The 23,956-nt window shown below is 35.8% G+C and overlaps 1 protein-coding gene across 1 annotated transcript in view; it reads left to right on the forward strand.

Moving 5' to 3' along the window:
• The window catches only part of LOC129221512 (calcium-activated potassium channel slowpoke-like), a 114,471-nt gene that overhangs the window by 89,448 nt on the left and 1,067 nt on the right, over positions 1–23,956 (forward strand). Inside the window, exons 23-26 of the mRNA XM_054856003.1 lie at positions 7,320–7,421; positions 17,046–17,176; positions 18,097–18,291; positions 21,008–21,175. Of these exons, the coding sequence (XP_054711978.1) occupies positions 7,320–7,421; positions 17,046–17,176; positions 18,097–18,291; positions 21,008–21,175 (596 nt within the window). The remainder of the gene's footprint in view (positions 1–7,319; positions 7,422–17,045; positions 17,177–18,096; positions 18,292–21,007; positions 21,176–23,956) is intronic.

Raw genomic sequence — 23,956 nt, forward strand, 5'->3', positions numbered from 1 at the left:
TTTTTTTTTTTTTTTCTCTTGCTTCTGGGAGTTAGAATCCGCTCTATTTTTCTAGAAGCCGTAGGGGAGTGTCAAAAAGTTCTCTTTTATAACTCTTTTGTCGTACACAATTCTGTACAATTTACTCTCCGGCTTGTTTATCACTCTCCTTCTTTTTGGATCTCTTTAAATTTTTCTTTATTGATTGTTCTTAACGTGAGTTAATGAATACCTCATTTTTCTGTTTGTTACAGGTACAAGACGTCTATTTTCCTGCACCAAAAACTGCTTTCGGAACTCTAAACAACAGCGACGTAGTATATTTACATCAGAACTAAAAACATAATAAAAATAGTATTAGACAAAAGAAAATACAATAAAAAGGGGAAATATTTAATTATATTTTAAAGATTGCGTACCGACAGTAGGCCAGGATCTCTTCTTGAAAATTAAACTCTTCTTCTGCATGCTCACTGTACCAGGAAAGAAACGACTCCCGGACAGAAGTTGACATAGTATCGGGGCTGTAAAATTTTTGCTCGGGCATTCTTCCTACGTAATTTTGATATTCACGCACGTTGAAAAGATGCGGAAAGAAGCCCTTCTTTTGCTCTGTCATTCCGAAGCACGACGGGAGCTTTGACAGAGCCATTGGTAAAAAGTTGAACGAGTCAATTACCCGCAACTGGAGACACTTGAGAGTAATGGACATCAGTTTTGATCCACATGGAATCACATCTGGTGTCAAACCTTGTTCTAATAGCCAGCTTAACACAAACTGCCCATCGAATCTAAAAAATAAAAAAAATAATTAATTTACCGATGTGGAAAAATAAGAAAGAGAAACATTTACTTGTGAAAGATTATACTTACCCTTTCATGTTATGAGCAATCGCTGTATACCCCTTATGCGCAGGTGAAAATAACCATGCACAAAAATCTTGACAGGCACTGTAACCTTTAAAAACTATTTCCTCACCACCTGTGTACTGCGCTACAGCAAAGTTGACTTTATGCTCCCCCGAAGACTGGTCTGTCTCAAAATCAAAGAAAATGAGCTTTTCGCAGGAAGGCTTTGGTTCTATGGTGCGTAAGTAACACCGGTGTTCACTAGCTATGACGTAGTTATCACAACTAGGACATTTGGTGGTTCCGCATACATGCTTATCCTTTGCACATTCTCGCCGCAAAATAACCTTATAGCATTTTCTACACTGATACATCTAAAAAGAATAAATAAATAAATCAAAATAAACACTGTTGGGCCTTCAAAATATGGTAACTGAAACTAGGTACGAAAAAAAGTCTTTAGAGGGACTTACCACATCACACAAGGATAGCTCTTGATTTCCACTAGTAGCCTTATGAGCCTCGAAACAAGCTGTAGAGCGACATAACCGCTCGCAGTCCAGACACCTTATGGGTTCCCCAAGCGTGCACTGCTTCCTTAAGCAAATGTGGCAACTATCTGGGCAACGATGAGCATGAGCATTTTGATAAGGCTTATCGCAGGACTCGCAATAGAAGTGGGAGCCATAAAATCCTCTTAGATTTTTGATGACGTTAAAATGCTCCTTATGTAGATACAAGTTTATTCGCTTGCCCCGATTTGGACCTTTGTACGAAACCTAAAAAAAGGAAATATATGAAAATAAATAGCACTAATAAAATAGATATCAATACGGAAATGTCAGCATGAATGAATAAAAATATACCTTGTTCATTTCTTCTGTTGATATCACTGCAATTTGTACCCCTAAATGTTTCTCAAACTCTGCTATTTCCGCGTACGTACAGGAACCTAAAGGTACACCGGATGCAGCATGTAACTCCTTAGCCCGGTTCAACAGAGTCAGGCGATTTCGTTTTTTAAACGATTCGATAGCCGTGCGGTCATTGTCCAGGTGAGCTAATGCACAGACAATGGCCATTGCACAACAGAGTCCTTCACTGTCAGTCGGGATTGTAATGACGGACCTTTTATTAAGACAATCCACGTCCGGGTTTAACATTCTCCGTCGACCTGCTCCCACGTCTCGACGAATAGTGACCACGTCAGCTGAAAAACCGGAATCCAAAGCAATCTCGTCCTTCGATTGCAACACTTTGAGAATTGCAGCCATGACTGTTTCCAATGTGAGATCTGATACAGGCATCAGTCGTGTTGAAATGGGCTTGTCTAAACCGTCAGCTTGAATATAAATACGAATCAGATCCGTCGGCCTCAAATCTTCACTAGCACGACGAATTATCATTCTGAATAGTTCTCGAACGGAACTAATTGCTGCGACCAACGGCTTACCGCGAAGTTCCTCGGGCAACTTCTCCAGATCTACCTTAGCTCTGAAAGTTTTCTGACTCGCCTTATATTTTTCGATCCAACGCCCTTGAATCAATTCCATTTGCAATGCAGCTTCCATCTATATAAAAAAGAAAAACGTGTTACTCAAATTGTCAAAATTCCACAATTAATTTTGTTAATAGTTTACTTACATCTTGAGCGTCATCTATTTCTCTTTCATCAAATTCGGGTTCAGCATGAGAAGGACCTGGGGTATTCTATAAGGATTGAAAAAAAGAGAGTCATAAAAAACGCGGATTGCTCAATACAGTAAAACTAACTTCATAATAATCATAAAAAAAAAAGAGTTACCTCAAAACCCGAGCCATTTTGGTTATTCACCTTAAACACTTCTGATGCTTCAGCAAAAGACTGGGTGTCTTCTCCAATAACCTAAAATAAAAATATCGTAACATTCATGAAATCCGCTATGTGTTAAAAATAATAATAATAAAGTTTAAATAAGTATAACTCCTTACATCGTTGTCATCAATTTCGTAAAATTCTTGAGTCGGCTCTCCTATCAACTGTAAAAATAGAAAAGAGTTTTAAAATAAACAAACTCTACGAAAAAGACAAGTACATATGGAAATTAACTCAAAAATAAATTCTAAAGCTAAAGCTATTTATAAAAAGAAATGCATAGACAATTAGAAGAAAATTTTAAAATACTTACGTCGTCGTCAGAATCCCTTAGTTCTTCAGCATACTGTAAAAGAGAAAATAAAAATTAATGAACTCGCCTGAATATCTTTAAAGCTAAAATAAAATGAATAAGACAAATTTACTTACATTGCTAGAAGCTTCATCCAGTGTTCTCTTATTTCCAATAGGCATGTTGAATACTCGACAGAGGGCAAGAAAAAATGCCAACAAACTGTTGCTCAAAAATTCTGAAACTGAGATAACCAACTGAAGGAATTGGTATTTATGTGGTCTAACCTATGACGTATGTGATGTCGTCAACATGGAACTCGCCAATCCCATTAACGGGAACGACATGACGTCAGCAAGAAACAAACAGTTGTAGCGCCCTCTAACAGTCATAGTGCACATGGATTTAAATCCTGTTCACTCTTGTCTGGACTCATTGCCTGCGTGTTCATGACATGAACAACTTTGGGCAACCTTAGACGAAGGGGAAATATGTTGAGTCATTTGCTTTACATGTTTGTGCAAATCTTGGAGCCACTTGAAATAGAGCAATATCATTGCATTAGTTTTTCACTCTCATAAATACTTTAAATATGTTCGAAAAAGAACGAAACAAAAAAATTAGAGTTACTTTTTTTTTTTTTTTAAACACATTTATACCTTTTTTTTTTATGAATTGTAATACTAATGTTTTAGATTGTTTTTTCCTTTCACAAACATTGTTCGAATTGAAGTACTTGAACTTAGACTTTTTTTCCTCTAAAAGTATATATATATTGTTTAAATATCCATTATATGCTTTTGTAAAAATATTGTAAGGCAATGAAAACACAAACTTATTCTGAGCAATGACATTTTATTTGGAAACTAAATATTTACATACAATCATTTTCTGTACATAAATACAAATTACAGTTGAAGCAATTATTCAAAAAATTCGAATGCATCCGCTGGGCACAGTTTCTCTCGGGCTAATCTTAATATTTTATTTAATTGAGCTTGTTTTAAAAACAGTTCGGTAAGGTACATTGCAGGCTTCATGTTCAGGAAGGGCTGTTCTTCCCATAGCTTCTCTCGAAATGATTCTGCGATATCCTCTATTTCAATTGTAAAGGCTACCGAATTGAAATCCTCAATACGATTTCCCCACAATTCCTCAGCCAATATTTTGGGCTGCTTGAGACCTTTTTCTTTCATGATGCTGCATATGATGAATTCCAACACGTTGAAAAGGTACTGGGTACCTAAACCGCTATCTAGAGATTCAGGTAGAAGGTTCTTGGCTAAAGGTGTGTCCGCGATCGAACTATAAGCCGAAAAGAAGTCCATTGCTGCAAACTGGTGGTCTAGAAGAATATTGGAGATAGGATTGTATTGGCGGATCATTTCATCCCACTGCTCTGCAGACAGTGCTAGGGATCGGGTGTTCGATTTCTCTGTTTGTGCTAAACGGGTGAACTTAAAATTCGCAAAATCAGAGCTCTCGATGGTCAGTTCATGTTCAAATAATGTTTGCAGTTCCCTGTTTGTTTGAGGCAAAGTTTTCCTTCCAAGAAGGTACGGAATCCACCAGGCGCGTAGAGTTATGCCTTCGGTCGTAGGGTAAAACTTCTCCCCGTATTTTTGAAACTTCCTTACATGAAGACTAACAGTTGACTTGTAAGTAGCTGCATACACGAAAACATCCTCTCCAATGGGAAACATCCCTTTCGGTATGTTTTTCTCCATAAAAGGTATCCCAGTTTCTTCATTTTTTGAAGATTTAGCTGTTCTCTGCGGCTCTTCACATTTTCTTTTCTGGTTGTTATTGGAGTTCATCTTGAAAGAGTTATAGGTCCTAATCCAAACACCGTGCGAAGCAAACTGAAGTCTCGAATGAGCAGGAGATCTTATATGTTTGCTGAAATGATCTCTGATTGGTCAAGTTTTCTGTGACGTAATTGATGACGTATATAACTGTTGCTGAAGTAGCAAAATCTTTTGTTCGACATAAAACATGTTGGAACGTGTAGGAACGACACCCTGACGTCATTAAACTTTGTTTCCCCCAAGTCTTTCATAAATAACTTAAACATCATGAAGTCGCCATAGCATGATTGGTAAAGCGCGCGCCAATCATCTATGGTTCCTTTTTGCAACCCAAAGATCCCAGGTTCAATTCCCACCAGAAACCTTTTTTTTTTCTACCAAAATAAATAAATAAATAAATAAAGTAAAATGAAAATATAAGGTCATAAAAAAGTCCGATAGATGGCGTCACCATCGTTTATCCATCGACAACCATCTTTATTTAAATTATTTTCCAAAATATTTTCCACATACATTTTTTTTCCACATACATTTCCAAAACAACTCTTAAAAAATAGATTCGCAATTAAGCACTTTTATCATTCATTATCACTAGATGGCGCCACCAGCAAATCTACTGAATTTAATTCACACTTTCACATAAGCTTTCTGTCATGACCCTAGCCTCCAATAGATGGCGCCACTACTGAATGTTATGCGTTTAAAGCTTTATTATCCTCCCCTATTAACTGCTTACTCTGGTCTGGTGGTTAGCATATCCGCGTTCGGAGCGAAAGGTCCCCGGTTCAAATCCCAGGGAGAGCATTTTAGAATATTACCCTCGTAAATAATTCAGAATAAATTCAATAAATAAATAAATTAATTAATTGGGTTAATTAAAAATAAGAATTTGCATAAGTTAGTATTTACTTTAATTAAGTAATTAAAATTAAGACAGGAAACAACGTGTTCTATGACGTACTACAAGATGGCGTCGTTGAAGCGTGACGTCATATATGACGTCATCATACCCTCGTGAAAGGCTTCAAGAAAAACAGTGACGTCATCCGAAAAATAGCCTCGTAAAAGACTTCAAGAAATTAATCACGTCATCCGAAAAATAACCTCGTAACAGACTTCAAGAAAATCAGTGACATCATCCTAAAAATACCCCCGTACAAGACTACAAGAAAAAATCCAAGATGGCGGAGGACCACGCCCCCTCAGGAATGTTGAGTTGTTTTCCTCCTTCTGCCCCTATAGTGGCCTACTTACTACTTACATTGATAAATAGGTAAATGGACATAGAGATAGACCGATAGATTTGTAGATAGAAAAATAGATAGAAAGGTATATTGATAGATGGATAGATATATAAAAAGATAGATAGATATAGATAGATAGATATAGATAGTTATATAAATAGATAGATAGATAAATAGATATAGATAGTTATATAGATAGATAGATAGATCTCAAAGAAACTTAGTTTCATTTTGAATCAAAATTTATCATGTTCATTCACTGGACCAATTTGTGTTCATTTACTGGTTCGAGGCGTTCATTCACTGGGACGTTGTGCAATTTTTTCTTTAAACACCTAAAAATGTCGGAGCAGTATCATTTAAGTTCCCACGATTTTTTAGAGATATTTACATAGATCAATTAAAATGTTTTAACTATCATGATCTGTATAGGATCGAATTTAAAATTACTAGGATTTTTAAAAAATGAAACTGTGCTTAAATGTTCATTCACTGGTCGGTCTACCCTAATTAATAAGGTTCAGGTTACTATAGCAAAACAATCATGGGGTCAAGATCGAAACAAAAAAGAAATAGCTTCAAATTCCACATCAACTGAGCTATTAAATGAATTTTCATGTTCCACGAGAAAAAATGCTTCCAATTAACACTTCCGGATTTACACTGAAGATTCTTGTACTAGTTCCTTCGCACCACCATTCGTAGATGTCACCCTTATTTTGCTAAAAGTTCAGTTTGAAGGATGCTCTATAAAGCATTGAATGGTATCTTCAAAATTCTTCGGAATGGTAATAGGGTTTTTAGCGGTATTTGGTGGTAGTTGAGAACTATCAGTGAATTAACACTTAAATGTAATTCCATTTTCAAAGATACATAGCATCATCGAAGATTGCAATATTTAACACATGACAGTAAAAGCATTTTAGCTGACTCATATAGTTATTTTTCAAAATGTAAGAGAACTTTTTCTGGGTCAAGTTTTTTGAAGGGTTGAAATGAAAAAAAAGTGCCCGAATTCAGTGAGTGAGCACCCCAACCAAAAGACTAACATGTCATTTTCAAGTTGTTTTCTTTTTGGAAATGCATGGAAAATAGTTACTACTTCCAATTCATCTAAATGAACTGCTTTTCAAAAAAAAAATTTTCCAAAAAAAAAAGAAACGCACTATTCATTTACTGGCGGGAGAGGGGGGGGGAGTTAATTCACTGATGTGTCTCCTCTATTTTACGACTTATGATGACGCAGTAATGTATCGGAAGGACTGTGATTTTACTTCACTTTTTCCCTGCAGATCCCGGAGACCCAGATGCCTTATCCCCCCTCGGTAGTCCCATAGTGATGCAGAGAAGAGGATCCGTGTACGGGACTAACGTCCCTCTCATCACAGAACTTGGTAAGCACTTTCCCCCTCTCTCTTTTGTCTTCAGATGTGGAAATCATAATTCACTCCAATGTTTAGAAGTTCATAAAGGGGCTGCAAAAGTTGAAAGAAGTGTTGTTTCCATACTGCCGTGCTAAGTGCAAAAGTGGTATCTGCAGCTGAGTTCAAAATGAGAAATTGCCGTTTAAAGTTGTGCGGCTCCATGTATTTTATTCAGATGTATTTTTTTTTAGAGTTTCTTAAAAAATGTTTCCCATTGGCATGTATGACCATAAAACAATGTACTTAGGTTAAATATGTGACGAATAACCACCTGGTGACCGTAACTCTATTTTGATAAAAAGTGCAGATACGACTTTTGTGCTTAGCACGGCAGCATACTTCTTTCAACTTCTTATTTTAAATTTCGGCTGCTTACTGCTTTTATATCATTCAAAAGTTTTTTCTTTCTTTTTCTTTTACATTGTAAATAATTTCTTTAAAAAAAACTGCTGGAATTACAAGTAGTATTTTTGCTAATAATTAAACAGTAAACAACATTAGCTTAACAACCCTTAAAAATGGTGGAAACTATTTTAATGCAAAAGTGGTGCAATGAAACATCAACAATTATGTTTAGTACAATGGAACAATTAAGATAATTCCTTGTGCAATCAAACAATAAGGATATATCTTGGTGTAATCAAGCTCCAGGAACATCCTTTTACACTACTTTTGATGTAACGTAGTTACCAATATTATTTTTGCAGTTCAGTAAGACTGAAATTAAGAATTTTATGTTTTTCATAAATCGTAACTTTTTTATATGTCCTTGCAAAAAAACGTCGAATAAGATATTTTATTGAGAGTACGAAGTTCGTTAACGCAAAATTTCATTGCAACTGGCGCATTTCTGTAAAAGTGGGAGAAAGTAGATTAAATGGTCGTCTTAAAGTGCATTGGAAATATTAAGTAAGACCAAAAACAACATTTAATGCCGTTTAAAAATGACAGAAACATCAGTGATAAAAAAATGAGATTTTTAAGAAAAAAATCATAAGCTTCTATTGTTATCGCATCATTAAAAATTATACTACAAATCGCATTCGTTAAAGTAACATCTTTTTTATAACTAGGGAAACAAACATTATTTGAAAAATCAAATATGCGATCGAAATGTTATTTTACGTACTAAAAAATATATATATATTTTTTAATTTACATTGATAGTTCATAAGAGGATATAAAAACTGTTACTTCAACTAGAAAAAATCTCCAGTGCGACACCACACGAGAAAGTAACTAGTCAGGTCCATACACTTTTTTTATCTGTGATACCAATACATTGGTATTTTATTGAAGAATTGCTAAATGTATTAAATAGAATGGTATATATTCCATTCAAACTGAGTAGTAATCATGAAATTGCAAAAAAATCCCTAGTGGTTCTAATAGTAGGAAATGCATTTACAATTGAATTTTTCCAAGATAGAACAAAAATAGTATTGAGCCTATGACACTGATGAAATACAGGAGGGCGTGCGTAATTAAGCCAAGTTTTATCACAAAACCTAAAAAATAAATAGCAATCCTTAATATTCAGTAGTTCTGAGAATTTAAACTAAAATTTATAATAATACTTTTTTAATAATCTTGAAAAACTTATAAACTTTAATACTGAAATTAAGAATTCGTGCACAAGAACACACTATTCCGTTGTAACTCAAAGGTTGCCAGTTACATTTAAAAATTAAGGATGAGGAAAACTAAAGCCAGCTCTCTGATTATCGTCTGCGTGTTTCAAGAGAAAAAATAGCGTCTAAAATTCGCAACTCCAGCGCTCGAATACGCTACCTTGCGGTGATTTATAAAACTGCCGGGAAAACTAAAACATTGCCACGTTGCGTTCCACGTATGTCTGCTGACGTAAACACAGGCAGTTTGTTCTGAGTATTTATTAACGCAATCGATGTGTCTTAGTTTGCTTTCAGCTACAGAAATTAATTCGTCCCTTAGTAGTATTCTCGAGCTTCTCAAAAAAATGTTAGTTTTCATTATTTCCTTCTAAAATATGAGTTGATTGAGAAATGGTGAAAGCGAAAATTCTGGATTAACAAACTTGGATAACGTTATACAAGGTAAAAAATTTTTACAGTTTTGTATGAATTTGTAAGAATATGGGGTTTTTTTAATCTTAAATTAATTAAACTAACCATATTTTGCAGCAGCATTTAGTTGGAATGGACAGTAAGCAAAATGTTTTCTTGAATATATTATCGTAGAACAAAATGAAAAATGTTTAACCGAGAAAGAATTTACTTTATTCCTTTTATTCTCAGCTGAAAGGTTTCGCCAAATTTGTTTAGGGTTATAGTTTTAGTATTGTGCGAGCAAAGTAGCCTTGGCAAGATTTCGCGATTTTAGTTAAACCATTTTTAATTTTTATCATGAGTGGAATAAAATGGTAGTAAGATTACAGAATTCGATAAGTAAAAAGAAATAATGGTCAATCAACTGAAAAGAAAACTACCACCGTGAGAATTTTGTTGATGATTTGCATAACATGACATAATTAAATCGTAATTCAGAAATTAGAAAAATCGAAACAGAAAAATTTTAAATTAACCGATTCGGGAATTCGAGAGAAATAACTCAGCTACAAATGCAAAACAATAAGCGCTAGCCAAGCAAGGCAAAAAAGTATCATCTTCTTTCGATAATAATTTGTAATGTCATATTGAATTTTCTAGCATTAATTGTTGTTCTTGTCAGGCCACAATTATTATTTAGTTTTATCAAGAATTGGTAAATATCGAATTCAACATCGTGGAAATAGCTGCTTAGAACTACGAACTACGTAGTTTGCATTAATCTTTGACGTTTAGTAATGCTTCTTCAATTCTCATTTCTTTCTACATGGGCCAGAATATCCACAAGACTTTGAAAATTAATTTAAAAAGAATAAAGCGAAAAAATCATACATACGAACAAAAATCACAACACTTTTAGCATTTTCTTCCTTACCACGTGCGTTTGTTTTAGTTTTTTCGTCCGCTATTAGACAGTGACTGCAGTGCCCCCTATAGTTCGTTGGAGTTGCGAATATCTAAATCCATTTTTTTTAATGGAAGATTTTTTTTTTTTTTTGTAACATAAGTTAAACAAATTGATTCGTTAAATTTTTCATAATTATTGCTACAATCGTTAACAGAATTGATATTTGTCTGTCTTTCTTACTTGAAACGAAATAAAAAAATATAAAACATTAGTGAGACCTTTTTCTTGTTCAGAAAAGTTGCGTAAAGAATTGCACGTAATAATGAGCAATTCCACAGCAATACATTTTGATTTTATTAGTAACATTTTATTGAAAACAGGAGTTTAAGCAGTTCAAATATTGTTTTTCAAATACAATTATTGAAGATTACATTGCTAACCAAAGATATTATTTCTTCATGAATAAAAAACGGATTAGCTTATGCTTCTAAGCATATTTTATCAAAACCTTGGAATCAGAGGCGTAGGAACTACATAAAAGTAGGGGCAGCTAAGGCTCATGATAGAAATCCAAGGGACAGAAGCAATAGCGCCACCAGATTTTTTTTTTTGGGGGGGGGGGTGGAGGGGAGCGCTTGAAAAAATTTTCTTATTTGAAATGATTGTCTATCCTTTCGTCTTCCTCTCTCTTTCCCAGTAATGTTTTCAATCATATCTAATATATAAACTGAGGCAGTGAGAAGCAAAGGGATGTAAGTGGACATCTTCAAATTTTGAGCAAAACGCGTTTAAAGTTAACGTCTCAGGTAAGCCTTCATTGATTTTTTTTTCTAAATCATGCTGTACAGCAGCAGCAACCAGCGCTATTTGTATTATCTCTCACCCTAAGACAGAGGAGAGGTTCATCTACTATTTGTACTGGTTATCTCGAAATTTTTAATTTTGCCACTTACACCCTTTTGCTTCTCACTGCCTCAATTGTATATGGAGAGAATGGGGTGATAAAACTTATGGTTTTTGGAAGGGGGTCGGTCAGTTCTCGAAGATGAGCACGTATCAATAGGGGTTCCTGGGGCTTCAGCCCTGGAAAATTTCCGAAATCTTAGTTCTAAAAACGTAGTGTTAGACAGTCTTTGGTAATGTTAAGGGAAAAAAAATGTTCGAATGCCCTCCCTGGAAAATTTTCGGAATTTATGTCTTTAAAACGCGAATTCAGACCGCATTTATGACGTTATTGAAAATGATATGACTCAGGGATTGTCCTCGATCGATTTACATTTCTTTCCAGATATTTCAAATATTAAGTTCCAAAAAGGCAGTTGAAGAGTGTCTTCAATGATGTCAGGGAAAAGGGAGGTTCTAGGGCTCTCTGGAATTTTTTAGAAATTGAAGTCTTAGAGAGGGTTCCTCAATGAGGTTATTGGAAAAGATTCCTTCCTCTTAAAGTTTTAGAAATTGTAGTTTTAAAAACTGAATTTTCATCCTTCTTTTTTGATATCAGAGAGAAGAGTTTCGGGTGTCGCTCCCCGAAAATTATTCGAGTTAGATCATATTTGTTAATGTTAGAGGCATAGCAATGTTTTGAAATTGAACGGAATATTATATAATCTACCATATTGTGAAGAGCAAGGTGTTCAGTCATGGGTTCTCTTCCGGGAATTTTCAGGAAATCGCTCTCTAAAAACAAATATTGCAACGTTTTTTAATAATTTAGGAGGTAGGGGAGGGCTTCTGCAGAGTAGCATTTAGAAGACTTTCTTTTATGAGAACTAGAAACAGAGGAATAAGTAGAGAAACAGTGCGCTTGAAATGTGTTTAAATAAAATGTTCGTTGTATAGTTCAGATAAATGTAAGTAAGAGTACTTCAGAGAAACTATGAAACAGTGTTGGTGTTTTTTCTAACAATAGTAAGTGAAAAGGAACATTTTTAATCGTGAAAAAGAGTCTCAGAACCTCCAACATTTTGAGGGGTGCTCGAGCGTCCTCTTCCACATGCATTTTTTTAGCATGAAAACATACCTGTGACAAAAAAAAAACCCTTAATTTTGAGAAAGAAAAAAAGAAGAATAAATGTAACTTCATAAATTCTAAATGTTCAAAAGAAAAAAAAATTGTTTTCAATAAACTCGCACTGTTTTTAACATCGTAACGGTGTTTACAATTATTGAAGTTATTTTTTTTTAATATTCTAATGAAAATTTCACCGATTTTGATTAGTGAGAATTTTGGTTTCTGTGTCGTAGTAACTTAGAATTCTTTAAATTATATTTATCTTTGCAAATGTTTAACTTCATGGAAAAATCAATCCCTCACGGTTTTAAATATAACAAAATAATCTATAAAAAGTTTGTTTTCTTTAGTTTTTACTGGGGTATAGTTCTGGAAATTGTGTTTTTTTTATCACAGCAATGATATGTATCCGCAAAAGTCATTTCTGGGATTGTCACTGATTTAGGTTGTTTCTTCTGACAATATTTCCAATCAAAAATAATAAATGTAACTTTTATAGAATTTAAAAAATTTGTTCGAAGAATATGTATCTCAGGCTTTTAGTCTATGTCCTCTGACAGAAGATCACTTTTGGTTTCAATAGACCATCGAACAGTGATATTTTCGCTATCTGATCGTATCTTTTGATCAAAACATGGAATTTAACACCCGAAACATACGATCATAATCCCTTGAAAATTAGTTTAGAACTATTTTTTGTTCTATAACTACATTGCTAAACTTTTGAGAACTCGCTAAACAATTTTCTTTGGTCGGGACTGAACTTTTTATGAAGAAATGAAAAAAATAAAAAAGAGAAAGAAACGATGGATAAAAAATACTAAATAAATTTGTTTGTAAATTGGGCTTCTTTTCTTTTCTTCCTCTCTCTCTGCATTGATTTTTTCTTTTTCTTTTTTCTTTTCTTCTTTTTTTTTTTTTTTTTTTTTTTTTGATAATTGCAATAAACAAAAATATTATATGACCACTCGGTATTTTAGTTTAACTTTCGTGTCATATTTTGCAAGTTTATTTTAATCAACGAATTTAAAAGGATTCGCCGGAGATTCTTTAGATCGCGTCCGGGAGGTCAGATAACTTAAAATGAGATAAGTTTCTGTAAAGCTAAAACTGAGTAAGTTGTTTACCTTAGAAACCTTCTTTTTGATACGTGTCTGGAGCACCTTCATATTTAAATACCAAACTGACTCACGATTATCTCTGTATAGTGAAAGTGTGAGATACAAATGGCATGGAAAGCTAAGAACATAAACTAAGCTACAGTGTAATATGTAATACATTTGCGAAAGACGAGCTCAAAGTGGAGAAGGCGGAAAACACCCCTATGTAGATAACTTGTCTTTAATACTTTTCTTTTTCTTCCGGAAATCGAGAGGTTTGAAAAGAGGAAAACCCAAATATACTGAACGTACTGACCACTCCATCTCTCCCCTTTCTTTGTTGGTTATTATGTGGAAGTTCCTAGAAAAGGTAGTTCTCATTTTGAAATCAGGTTAGAGGTAGATAATGTACTGACTGCAAAAAGCTATACTGTGAGAATTTTTCCGGGGGAGCTGAGCCGGTTTGAAATATTATAGAGGGAGCTCAAGCTCCCCCAGCTCCCCCGCTTCCTACGCCTATGCTTGGAATACTGTTAATTATATTCCTGTAATTCAGAACGAAGTTATCACAATAAGGTTGGAACAATAGCAAATGATTAAGCATGATATACTGAGTCAAAAAAAAAGTCAGTTTGTACAATTCTAATACACACAGTATTAAAGATGAATTCGAATTAGGCTTAACAAAGAAAATTTCAGAAGCATCGCAGGTGCAATATAAATTAATTGGAATAGAATTCTTAAATGGATATGACGTTCGTAGAAATGAAATTATATTAACTGAAAAAAAGTTTAATAAAACTTAAAGCATTCATACCTCTTACAAAGACAAATTGTCCCCAAAGAGCAGCGACTATCAACGGAAAGACGAAACATTTCAAGTTGTTTACAAATATTCTATCGTTGCCATCGGAAAGTGCAAAATGTATGCGAAAATCAATTCTTTCAACAATGAAAGTAACTCACAAATTAGCAGGTGCACAGGACCCCACTGTAACAACTGCTGTAACCCAAGCATTGTTGGTTAATACCAACTACACTACTTAGTATAGCGTTAACTTGAAACAAAGTCTTTGTTTTCAATTTTTAAGTTTTTTCAAAACAAATGTTTAAGTGACCTTTCCCAAATTTTACAATGTATTGCTACCAGTTACACGATAAAATACAATACGTGTAACCGTCGAAGTTCGCATATCCTGGTGGAAAACAAAGCGCCATATCAATTTAATATGACATTATAAAAACAAAAAGCTATTCATGCTACAAATCAAAAACTAATTAGCTCCTTCTTAGCTGTGGCTGAATTTACGAGAAATTTTTTTTTTATATCTACCAATAATGAATTATAGTTCAGAAGAAAACTACATCATGCTTCAAGGGAGGGGAGATAGGTTTTTAGTGTCAAAAAAAAGCACTTTTGTTACGATTTTTTTCAAATGGTTTGATTAAATTTATGGAAACCTTTTGTGCACTATTATGTATGGTTTTAAGAATATTCTATAAATTTTTGATCAAAAATAACCACAGATAAGCCGGTGACAGAGCTTTTCCCAGAGCACCTTTGGAGAAAGATGTTTTTCAGTGTTTAGCTGTATCTCAGCTGACATTTATCTGAAATGATATTCCATTTGAGTTTAGTCAAAGTGTTAATTAATCCTCCCCCCCCCCTACGTTCTATTTTGTTTGACTTTAAAATTTTTGGCTGTAATTTGAAGTAAAAGTACTATTTTTCACGAAAATATGAGCTATTTTGATTGTAATAAGCCCAGTAAAACAAAAACTCAACGTAGGGGGGGGGGGAGTTTTTTATTTAGAGAATGTATGTACTAAATTTGAAATGAAACGGTCAATTGGTTTTAAAATGGGAGTGAACACAAACTTTGAAAAAATGGTTCTGAGAAAAACGCATTTTAAGTGTTAGAAGCTAAAGAGCATCAATTCCAGCTCCATAAAGTACAGTCCCTGTAGTAGCTTCGATCTCCGAAGCATCTTTTTTTTTCGTTATTTATTTATATTACATTTAAGAAATAAATAAACGCCTTTGTGCTGAGAAGTAAATCACAATCAACAACGTTTTGAAGCACAAAATTAGCATATTACAGCAGACACGTGTTTCGGGGTTACAATGAACCCTTTTTCCAATGCAAAAGAGTGAACTTTTTAAACACATCCTGTAAAAGTGACCCGAAACACTTGTCTGTAGTAATCTGCTAATTTTGTTCGTCAAAACGTTGCTGATTACCATTTAACATCATGCTTTATGTGACTGGCATCAATTGTTCTTAGAGATCGATTTACCTGTTAAGAATATTAATTGGTTCTTTTACAACCCAAGCACAATTCATGACATAAAGCATTAGTTTTTACTAACCCAACCAAGCAAAACCTGAATGAGTAGAAAACTTTGAAGTGGTTGTCGCGATTTTTTTTAGCACCTAAGTAAGGGTTGCTCATTAGGAGGGTCATATCGCTGACTGCGCCGTTGAAACTTTTATGGGGGGTAATTTATTGCGTCTTGGTTTCCTTTTGGGGGTCTTTTTCTTGAGGATGCTCCGTCATCCTTGAAGAAATAGGAACACCTACCAGTTAAGATACCAGTTAAGTTGCCATGGAAATAAAATCAGTTTCTGATACGTATTGCACCCGTGTTTTTTCCTGACAATCAGACCTTGATCTGATACGGTAGATTTGACAAAAACAAAAATCGTTTCCAAACAACCGGTAATGATCTTGCGGACAGGGGTGTTCCCATAGGACCATATACGCCGTATACTCTCAAGCATTTTTTTAGACAAATAGCGTATACCCTCAAGCTTCAAATTTTTTCATATTATGACATGTTGTGTATGTGACCGCATACACATATTATGCGTGATGGATTACTGGGAGTATACCCTCAGAAAAATTGATGGGAACATCACTGCTTGCGGACATAAAAGTCGTGAAACATTCTAGAACGGATTTTCATTCATCAAGATAATATTTCGTTTGCCTGCATTATCTACATTGTTGCAGTGAATGACGTGAATGTCGATATATATCAGGTTTGAAACTGACTGTATTCTCTCTATTGCTACATTGAGCGACAGGAATGCTGTGATATATTTCACTTCCAAGTTGCAATAAATGACTGTGTTCTCTACTGTTGTAGTGAACGTCAAGAAAGTCGACATTTCTTTTGCAAATGGCTGTACATTTTTGTAACGATTAAAACGAATGTCGAGATATATTTTGTTTGAAAATTATTCTTTTCTTACTATTACAGTGAGCGATATGGTGCTATTATTCACTTCATTGTGCGAATAAATGACTGTGTTCTCTATCGTTGACTGTGTTCTCTATCGTAACAACAGTAATGATGGTATATATATATATATATATATATATATATATATATATATATATATATATATATATATATATATATATATATATATATATATATATATATATATATATATATATATATATATATATATATATATATATATATATATATATATATATATATATATATTTCAAATGACTGCATTCTTTCTATTGTTACAGTGAACGACACGAATGTGCAGTTCCTGGACCAGGATGATGACGACGACCCGGACACCGAACTCTATCTAACGCAGCCGTTCGCCTGCGGCACGGCCTTCGCGGTCAGTGTCCTAGACTCCCTCATGAGCACGGTGAGCACTTCTCTCTCCTACTTGTTTTTCTCCTACACAGTGCCGGATTGAGACATGGGCACATGAGGACACGAGGGACGGACCAGGACACCAAGGTTTGGGGAGCACGAAATCAGTAGCAAGAACTTTCGCAACTTGCTGTTTTATTGCATGTTCTCATGCTTTCATCAAACCAAGCAAAATTGTAAAAATTATAAATCGTTCTAGCACTAATTTGCCATGTGACGAGTTCTGATTGCTATTTTTTGAACTTTGTTCAGAGAGCTAAAGAAAAGTTAAACTATAGTTCAATCAAATTTAGAAAATATATTTAGCATACTCTATCAAACTTAATAAAAATCATTTTAGTTTCAAACAATATAGAAAAGAGTTATCGTGTAAAGTTCTTGACAGTTTTAGCTATTTATTTTTGTTGCAAAATTTGAATGTTTTTAAGGCGATGGAAAAACAATTGAGTTAAACCAAAATAAAGTATCAATACTTCTCTGTGCTGTTGTATTTTAAAGAATCAAAACTTATGCATTACTTTTCGGCCTAAAATTAGCTGTTAATTTCTAACGATGGGCTATTTAGGACTCGTGGTGCAATCAAGGTCAGATTAGCCCAAATTAAGACCCTGGGATTGGCATACTACCTTGAGACACTCCTCCCAACAGCTGTAATTATGAACGGAAGTAGTATATGTGTTAAAGTACATCCACTTACGGTGATCAAAGGCGTAGCGTAAGGGGGCAAAGTCGGTGTTCGCAGCGGAACACCATCGCGAACACCATCACATGTTGTCTGAACTTAACTCAGAAATTTCAATCAGTGGAGCGAATTCTTCATTCTGTTGCAAAATAACTGAACACTTGATTCTTTTTCGTGCAATATATTAAAATTAATGCGTTTTCCTTAACGAATGTGTTTTTCATTTGCAGACGTATTTCAACGCGAACGCGCTGACGTTGATCCGTTCGCTGGTGACCGGGGGAGCGACGCCTGAGCTGGAGCTCATCCTGGCAGAAGGGGCGGGACTCCGCGGTGGCTACTCCACCCCCGAATCGCTGGCCAACAGGGACCGTTGTCGCGTGGGCCAGATCTCCCTCTACGATGGACCCCTCGCCCAATTCGGGGTAATTACTACCATTCGACGTTCTCAGTTTCAATTCACGGCACACCTGCTCGAAATATCACTAAGAGATGCAAAACGGTGAATTTAGCGAATACGCAATCATAATTGGAATAAAAGGCAACCACGCGGTCACGACCGCAACGCTTTTAAAAGGGACTTGCCAAACTTGCGCATTCAGTTTGGAAGCAGTAATTGGTTACACAAAGTTTGAGAGAGTCAAGGTTGCAAGCTGATGTGGTGTGCGCTCAGAGAGCACATAATTCAACTTTGCCGCGACCCGTCCTTTTGGCTCAGTGGTTAAGTTAGATCAAGTACTCTCTGAGCGTACGCCACGTAACCTAAAGTATAAGAAACCATCAGCGCAATGGTACTACATTAGTATTACACAGTATAGATTGGATAACTGTTGGTATGTTGCAAGCTGGTGTAACACTAGTTGCTTCTGCCAGAGCTGCATGTAGATCGTATTAGTGTCCTCCACAGGCTGTAGAACCCATAGATGTAGCATAAACTACATCCACACCAACAAACCGGTTCCATGGGCAAATTAGAAAGTTCAGTAAAGGGCAAACGTCTAAAATAAACTATAAAAGTAAATTATGAGAAAAATTTAAGCAAGAAACTGCTTACTGTAAATTTTCGAAACAAACAACTGCAAAATTCCATTGACGAAAGCAGGATACCTTTCTTTTGTGTGACGCAAATCACTTGTGCCCGTTTTCTTCGAGTTTCGCCAATCCTCTCGCGTCCAATGGCGGCCAGTGATTGCCGATACGGATTTGTGTCTATAATTTTACTACATCTATAGTGAAACCATTACCAAAGGAAAATAAATGCCAGTGGAAGATGTGGGCCTTGACGCCGAAGAGTAACCAAAACGGCAGATGGTCGCTACCTGTTACAATCTGCCAAACACCGAAAAAGTTCACAGCGCAACAGCTGCTGGTGTCGCAGTTCTCTGCTATTGTAAGTAGGGAAAGTGCGAAACTGTGTCGTGCAGATTGCATGAAGGAGGAATGGCACACGGCTACTTGTTGTCTATCTGCCTTTGTCATCAACGCACCTCAGATAGTGGTTGTATTGAGCCCATGAACATTGGAACAGGACACCAGAAAAGTGGGTTAACGGGATCTTTTAAAGTATTATGGATATGGTCTAGATCTACATTCAGAATGATTGTCGAAAGCGAACTGATATAGCGAGAGCAAAGAACACAGTATCGGGCTGTAAACATTGTCAAGAACAACCATTTTGGACGTGAAGAGATTCTTGTGTCGACCCTGGATAGAAATAAACGCTCTAACCGACCTATACGTGCTCGCTGAGAGTTCCGACAAGAGAATCTGATTTTGGACAAAACCTATACCATATAGTAAGGTTTTTTATCGCTGCAATGTGTATCAACGCAAGATTTATACGCTATAATTTTCGCCCAAGAGCACAATTGGTTTGAGATTATCTGAATAGTGAAACCATTTCATTGACGGTGGGGCCTCCTACCTCCTAGATTGTTGGACCTGAGTTCTATAGCTCATGTATGGGATACATTTTAAAGACAGATTGCTGGTCACAGTGTCCAACAGGACACCTAGAAGAGTTCAATCAATTTATACTACAGAAGTGGATATTACTGTCCCAACAGGTGATCAACGATACTATCGTCAGCATGCCTCGTCGCTGTCACGCATACATTTCTGCTAGAGGGCATCATATCCGTTATTATCACGCAATTGCCAATGCATGATGATCACGGGTTGCCAATTTGGACAGTCGCGCTTTAACGTTGGTAAATGTATGTTTGTTTTTTAACCTTTGCATTATTGTTTGATATGTGGTCTAGTAATACTCACTCACTTCATTTTGTCCTTGTTGATTATTTTTAAATCACGAGTGTACAATTATGAATTGGGAGTGTGTAAGAATTTGACAACTACTTTTGTGAAAAATTCAATATGGGAAAAACAGTATTGTGACGCACAAGTATGCAGAAGATATTGCATATACGTGCTTCGGGTAAGTCCAAAACAAGTGAATTTTTTTTTCCATGTTCATGCGTTACTACGTAATTTCTCTTAGAGACGTAAGAGTGTTACTGATTACAAATTGAACAATTATGTATGATGTGTCTGAATAGCACGACAATACACATTAGTGGATGATAGAAAACATCTAAACAAGCAAGAATATATACAAGAACTTATAGTCGTAAAGTCAATGCTGATGCACACAAAGCCTAAATTAGGACATGAAACAGGTCCCAAATTTATAACACTAAAACGATTGTATACAATAGTTTAGTTCTAAAGAAATGAATTTGTGGCTTACAGCTGTATTAATTGCTTGATAACGCATCGGCCAGCGTAACAACGAGCCATTCTGGAAAGCTTTCACTAATCTCTGCATTGTCGTTGCAACCCGTGCATTAGAGCTACAAACCTTAAACAACAGCTTTGAACCTTTCCTCAAAAAACAAAATGTTGTGCAAGATCGTCTTATGTTACAAATTTGACCTATTTTGCATCCGCCAGTTTCTGGTTTTGTGGAAATGAAGAGCGTCAACATTGCATTTACTACTATCCTATATACATTCTTCCTCGGTTGGATTTTTTCTATCTCCCGTAAAGTATCGCCGTCTAGTGCAGAATCACCCTGTATGTATAATTTCGTATCGTCATGTATGTTTTCTGAATCTCCTCATGGCTTGTGATCTGTTGCAGGAGGGGGGCAAGTACAGCGATCTGTTCGTGACGGCCCTCCGCAGCTACGGCATGCTCTGCATCGGGCTCTACCGGTTCAGGGATACCAGCTCATCGTGCGAGGCCTCCTCCAAGCGATTCGTCATCACCAACCCGCCCGCCGAATTCCCGCTCCTGCCCACGGACATGGTAAGCCTTCCTGCCTTTATAGCCCTAGATCATAGCTTAAGTGGCGACACATCCGCCATCTTGGGACTAAATGCCTCTTTTTATCTGTGTCTTCTCTAATGATGAAGTAGCGTGTTTTGCTTCCTGAGTGTGCACTTACATCGAGCTAATGGGAAGCCACAATCAAGAAACAAATACGCTATTTCACCATAGCAGACCTAGAAAAAAAGCATCGTTTAGCTGCAAGATGGTGGACGTGTCTTTATTTTATTCTACTATTCATGGCTTTACCTGCCTTAACTCCTGTAGTAGTCGTGATGTCTTGATCAGTTGGGCGTCGAACTCGTAGTTGGAGAGCTGTAGTTAAGTGCCTGTCGATCAAAGATTCTCTGAGTTACGCTAAATTGTGACTGGTGCACTGTATAGCCAGGTAATAGTGAAAAGACCTTCGGACACTAGAGGCTTAAACGATTCCCTTCAGTAAACCAGGGATGAGGAGTTTCCAACAACGATTGTTGGGGTTTGCAAATCTAAGCATTTTTCCTCTTTCAATCGAAATCAAAATACGCTCATCCTAGGCCAAAGATCTTTTTACAAGAGTACTGAATACAAAACTCAAAATATCCTTCTAATTCCAACTCCAAATCAACATTCCTGGAGTTGCTGCAATCAAGGGTTTCTAGGCTCTTAACCTGGATAAAAAACAGAGCTGTCTTCAGGGCTCTGTTAAACCAGTTTAAGTAAGTGCGTGCAGCGGTAGGTACAAGGAACCTTGGAGTGTAGTGTAGTGTGATGCTTTCAACTACCGTCAATTACAGCCTGTGTCGCTAAGGCAAAACTACATCAAATTACTATCAAGTTGCTTCACTGTTAATCTCGTACATTCTAAAAACTGTCGGTAAATTCTTTTACGTGTAAAACCTCAAAAAAGTTTGCTACGACAAATCAAGGTTGAGTGGCCTAATCAGAAAACTCAAAAATGTCATGAAAGGTCTTCTGTTACACTGTGACAACAGGATCCCACTCGAAACCGATTAAGTAGCAGGTACGGGAAGATCTCTGTAGGACTGCGTCATGTTTTCTATTCCTCACTTCCAGAGGTGCACTCTTTCGCTGCAATTAAAATGTCAATACTCTTCATCCTTGTGATCCTTAAGTGTGCTGTAAAGCTTGTCCCATTTTTTTATAATCGCTGTTAATTTTTGCAGTAATTAGTTTTTTGACCAACAAACCTGTGGATTTCCTTTTTAAAATGGTATTTTGCTACTTGCTGCTATCACCATAACGTACAATGAGCAAAACTGCTAGTATCTCTGTTACAGTAATATTTCAAACCGTTTCACTGTAATAGAACTTAATCAACTTTTGATTAAGCTTATTATCAATTAAAAAGGTAAACCCTGGGGGAGACTGTGCAATGAGTCCCACTGTGTCCCAAATTCTCCTCGAGCTGCTGCAGTGGCTGCTTTTAGACTTTTAACAGGACACGATTGTCTCAATGCCTATTTGTTCCGCTTTCAACTGAAGGATTCCCCGACCTGCACTTTGTGCAACTCTTGACAAGTCATGGACGCTACTCACCTGGACGACTGCTCTGCACTAACCAATTTTAATTGTGTTGTCGAAAAATATTGGAGAGCCCGCGGTTTTACGGCCTAATGGTCAATGTACCCGGCATTTGTGAAATAAATAAATTATCAATTAAAATCATACATTAGCAGAAACTTTCGAACAGGCATTATACCATACACAGTTAACTAAACTCTCATATGAGGAGTTAATACATTTCGTTGTGTTAAAAGTAAAAGTAAAGTAAACAACGCTACTAATGCACAAATTTTTAAAACAAAATTGCAGAGACGTATTTCGAGGTTACAATTTACCCTTTTTTAATGCAAAAAATATCAGCTGAAGGAAAATAAAGACCTCTGATGAAAGTGTTTTATTTACTATGTGCAAATTAAGTTGGAAAACGTTTCTTTTTTCAACCTCACATTCAAATTTGTCGAAGTGAGAAAGGACCGCTGATGATATCGCGCGGTTGTTAAGAAAGTTATCCTTGATGGGTGTTAGGGACAACAATAGCCCTATACAACAATAGCCAACTTACAAGAGCGCTGTTACAAATTACCACACAGTTCGGGGGATTCAAGGTCACTGAAATGATGAATTAGTTTGAAAAAAGCTGTTTTCTTTCGTGCAGTAAAGTTTTCAATATTTCCTGAGAGTTCTTGTCATGTTTTACGAAAAAAATTGAGTCGTTATTCCATTTGTTAGTTAATTTTCAAGAAAAAAAAAAGCGGCGTGTGCCTCAAAAAGAAGAATCTCCACTTCTAGTTTTAAACTTGGTTTGGTGTTATGATGGCTATTGATACTTCTATCTCCTAAAACAAAACAGCAATTGACTATGACCACATATTACTTCGAAACGCGTCTAGTATCTCAGTTTATTAGACTAATTAGTATTTCGCTTGCTAGACAAAGATTAAAAATGGTTCATTTGAAACAAGGATATTAATGAACCTCTTGGTATAAAACCTGAAACTCCCTTTTATTCGTTTCAACTTTGTGCACATACATGACCTGCTTCATCGAGGAAAGATTGCATTGCAGATCTCTTTGTCGAATTCAATACAACGATTTTCTTTCGCATCACTAATATATACGCTCTTATAGTGTTGTGCATTTTACATGATGCCTGGATTTGATTTTATGAACTCAGTTTTTTTTGTATGATTAAAGTGAAAAACCAACGTAAATAAAGAACAAATTTTTAAGCAAATTCAGCATATAGCTATTTTA

This window comes from Uloborus diversus, chromosome 4 (assembly GCF_026930045.1).
Source record: "Uloborus diversus isolate 005 chromosome 4, Udiv.v.3.1, whole genome shotgun sequence".
NCBI classification, from domain to species: domain Eukaryota; kingdom Metazoa; phylum Arthropoda; class Arachnida; order Araneae; family Uloboridae; genus Uloborus; species Uloborus diversus.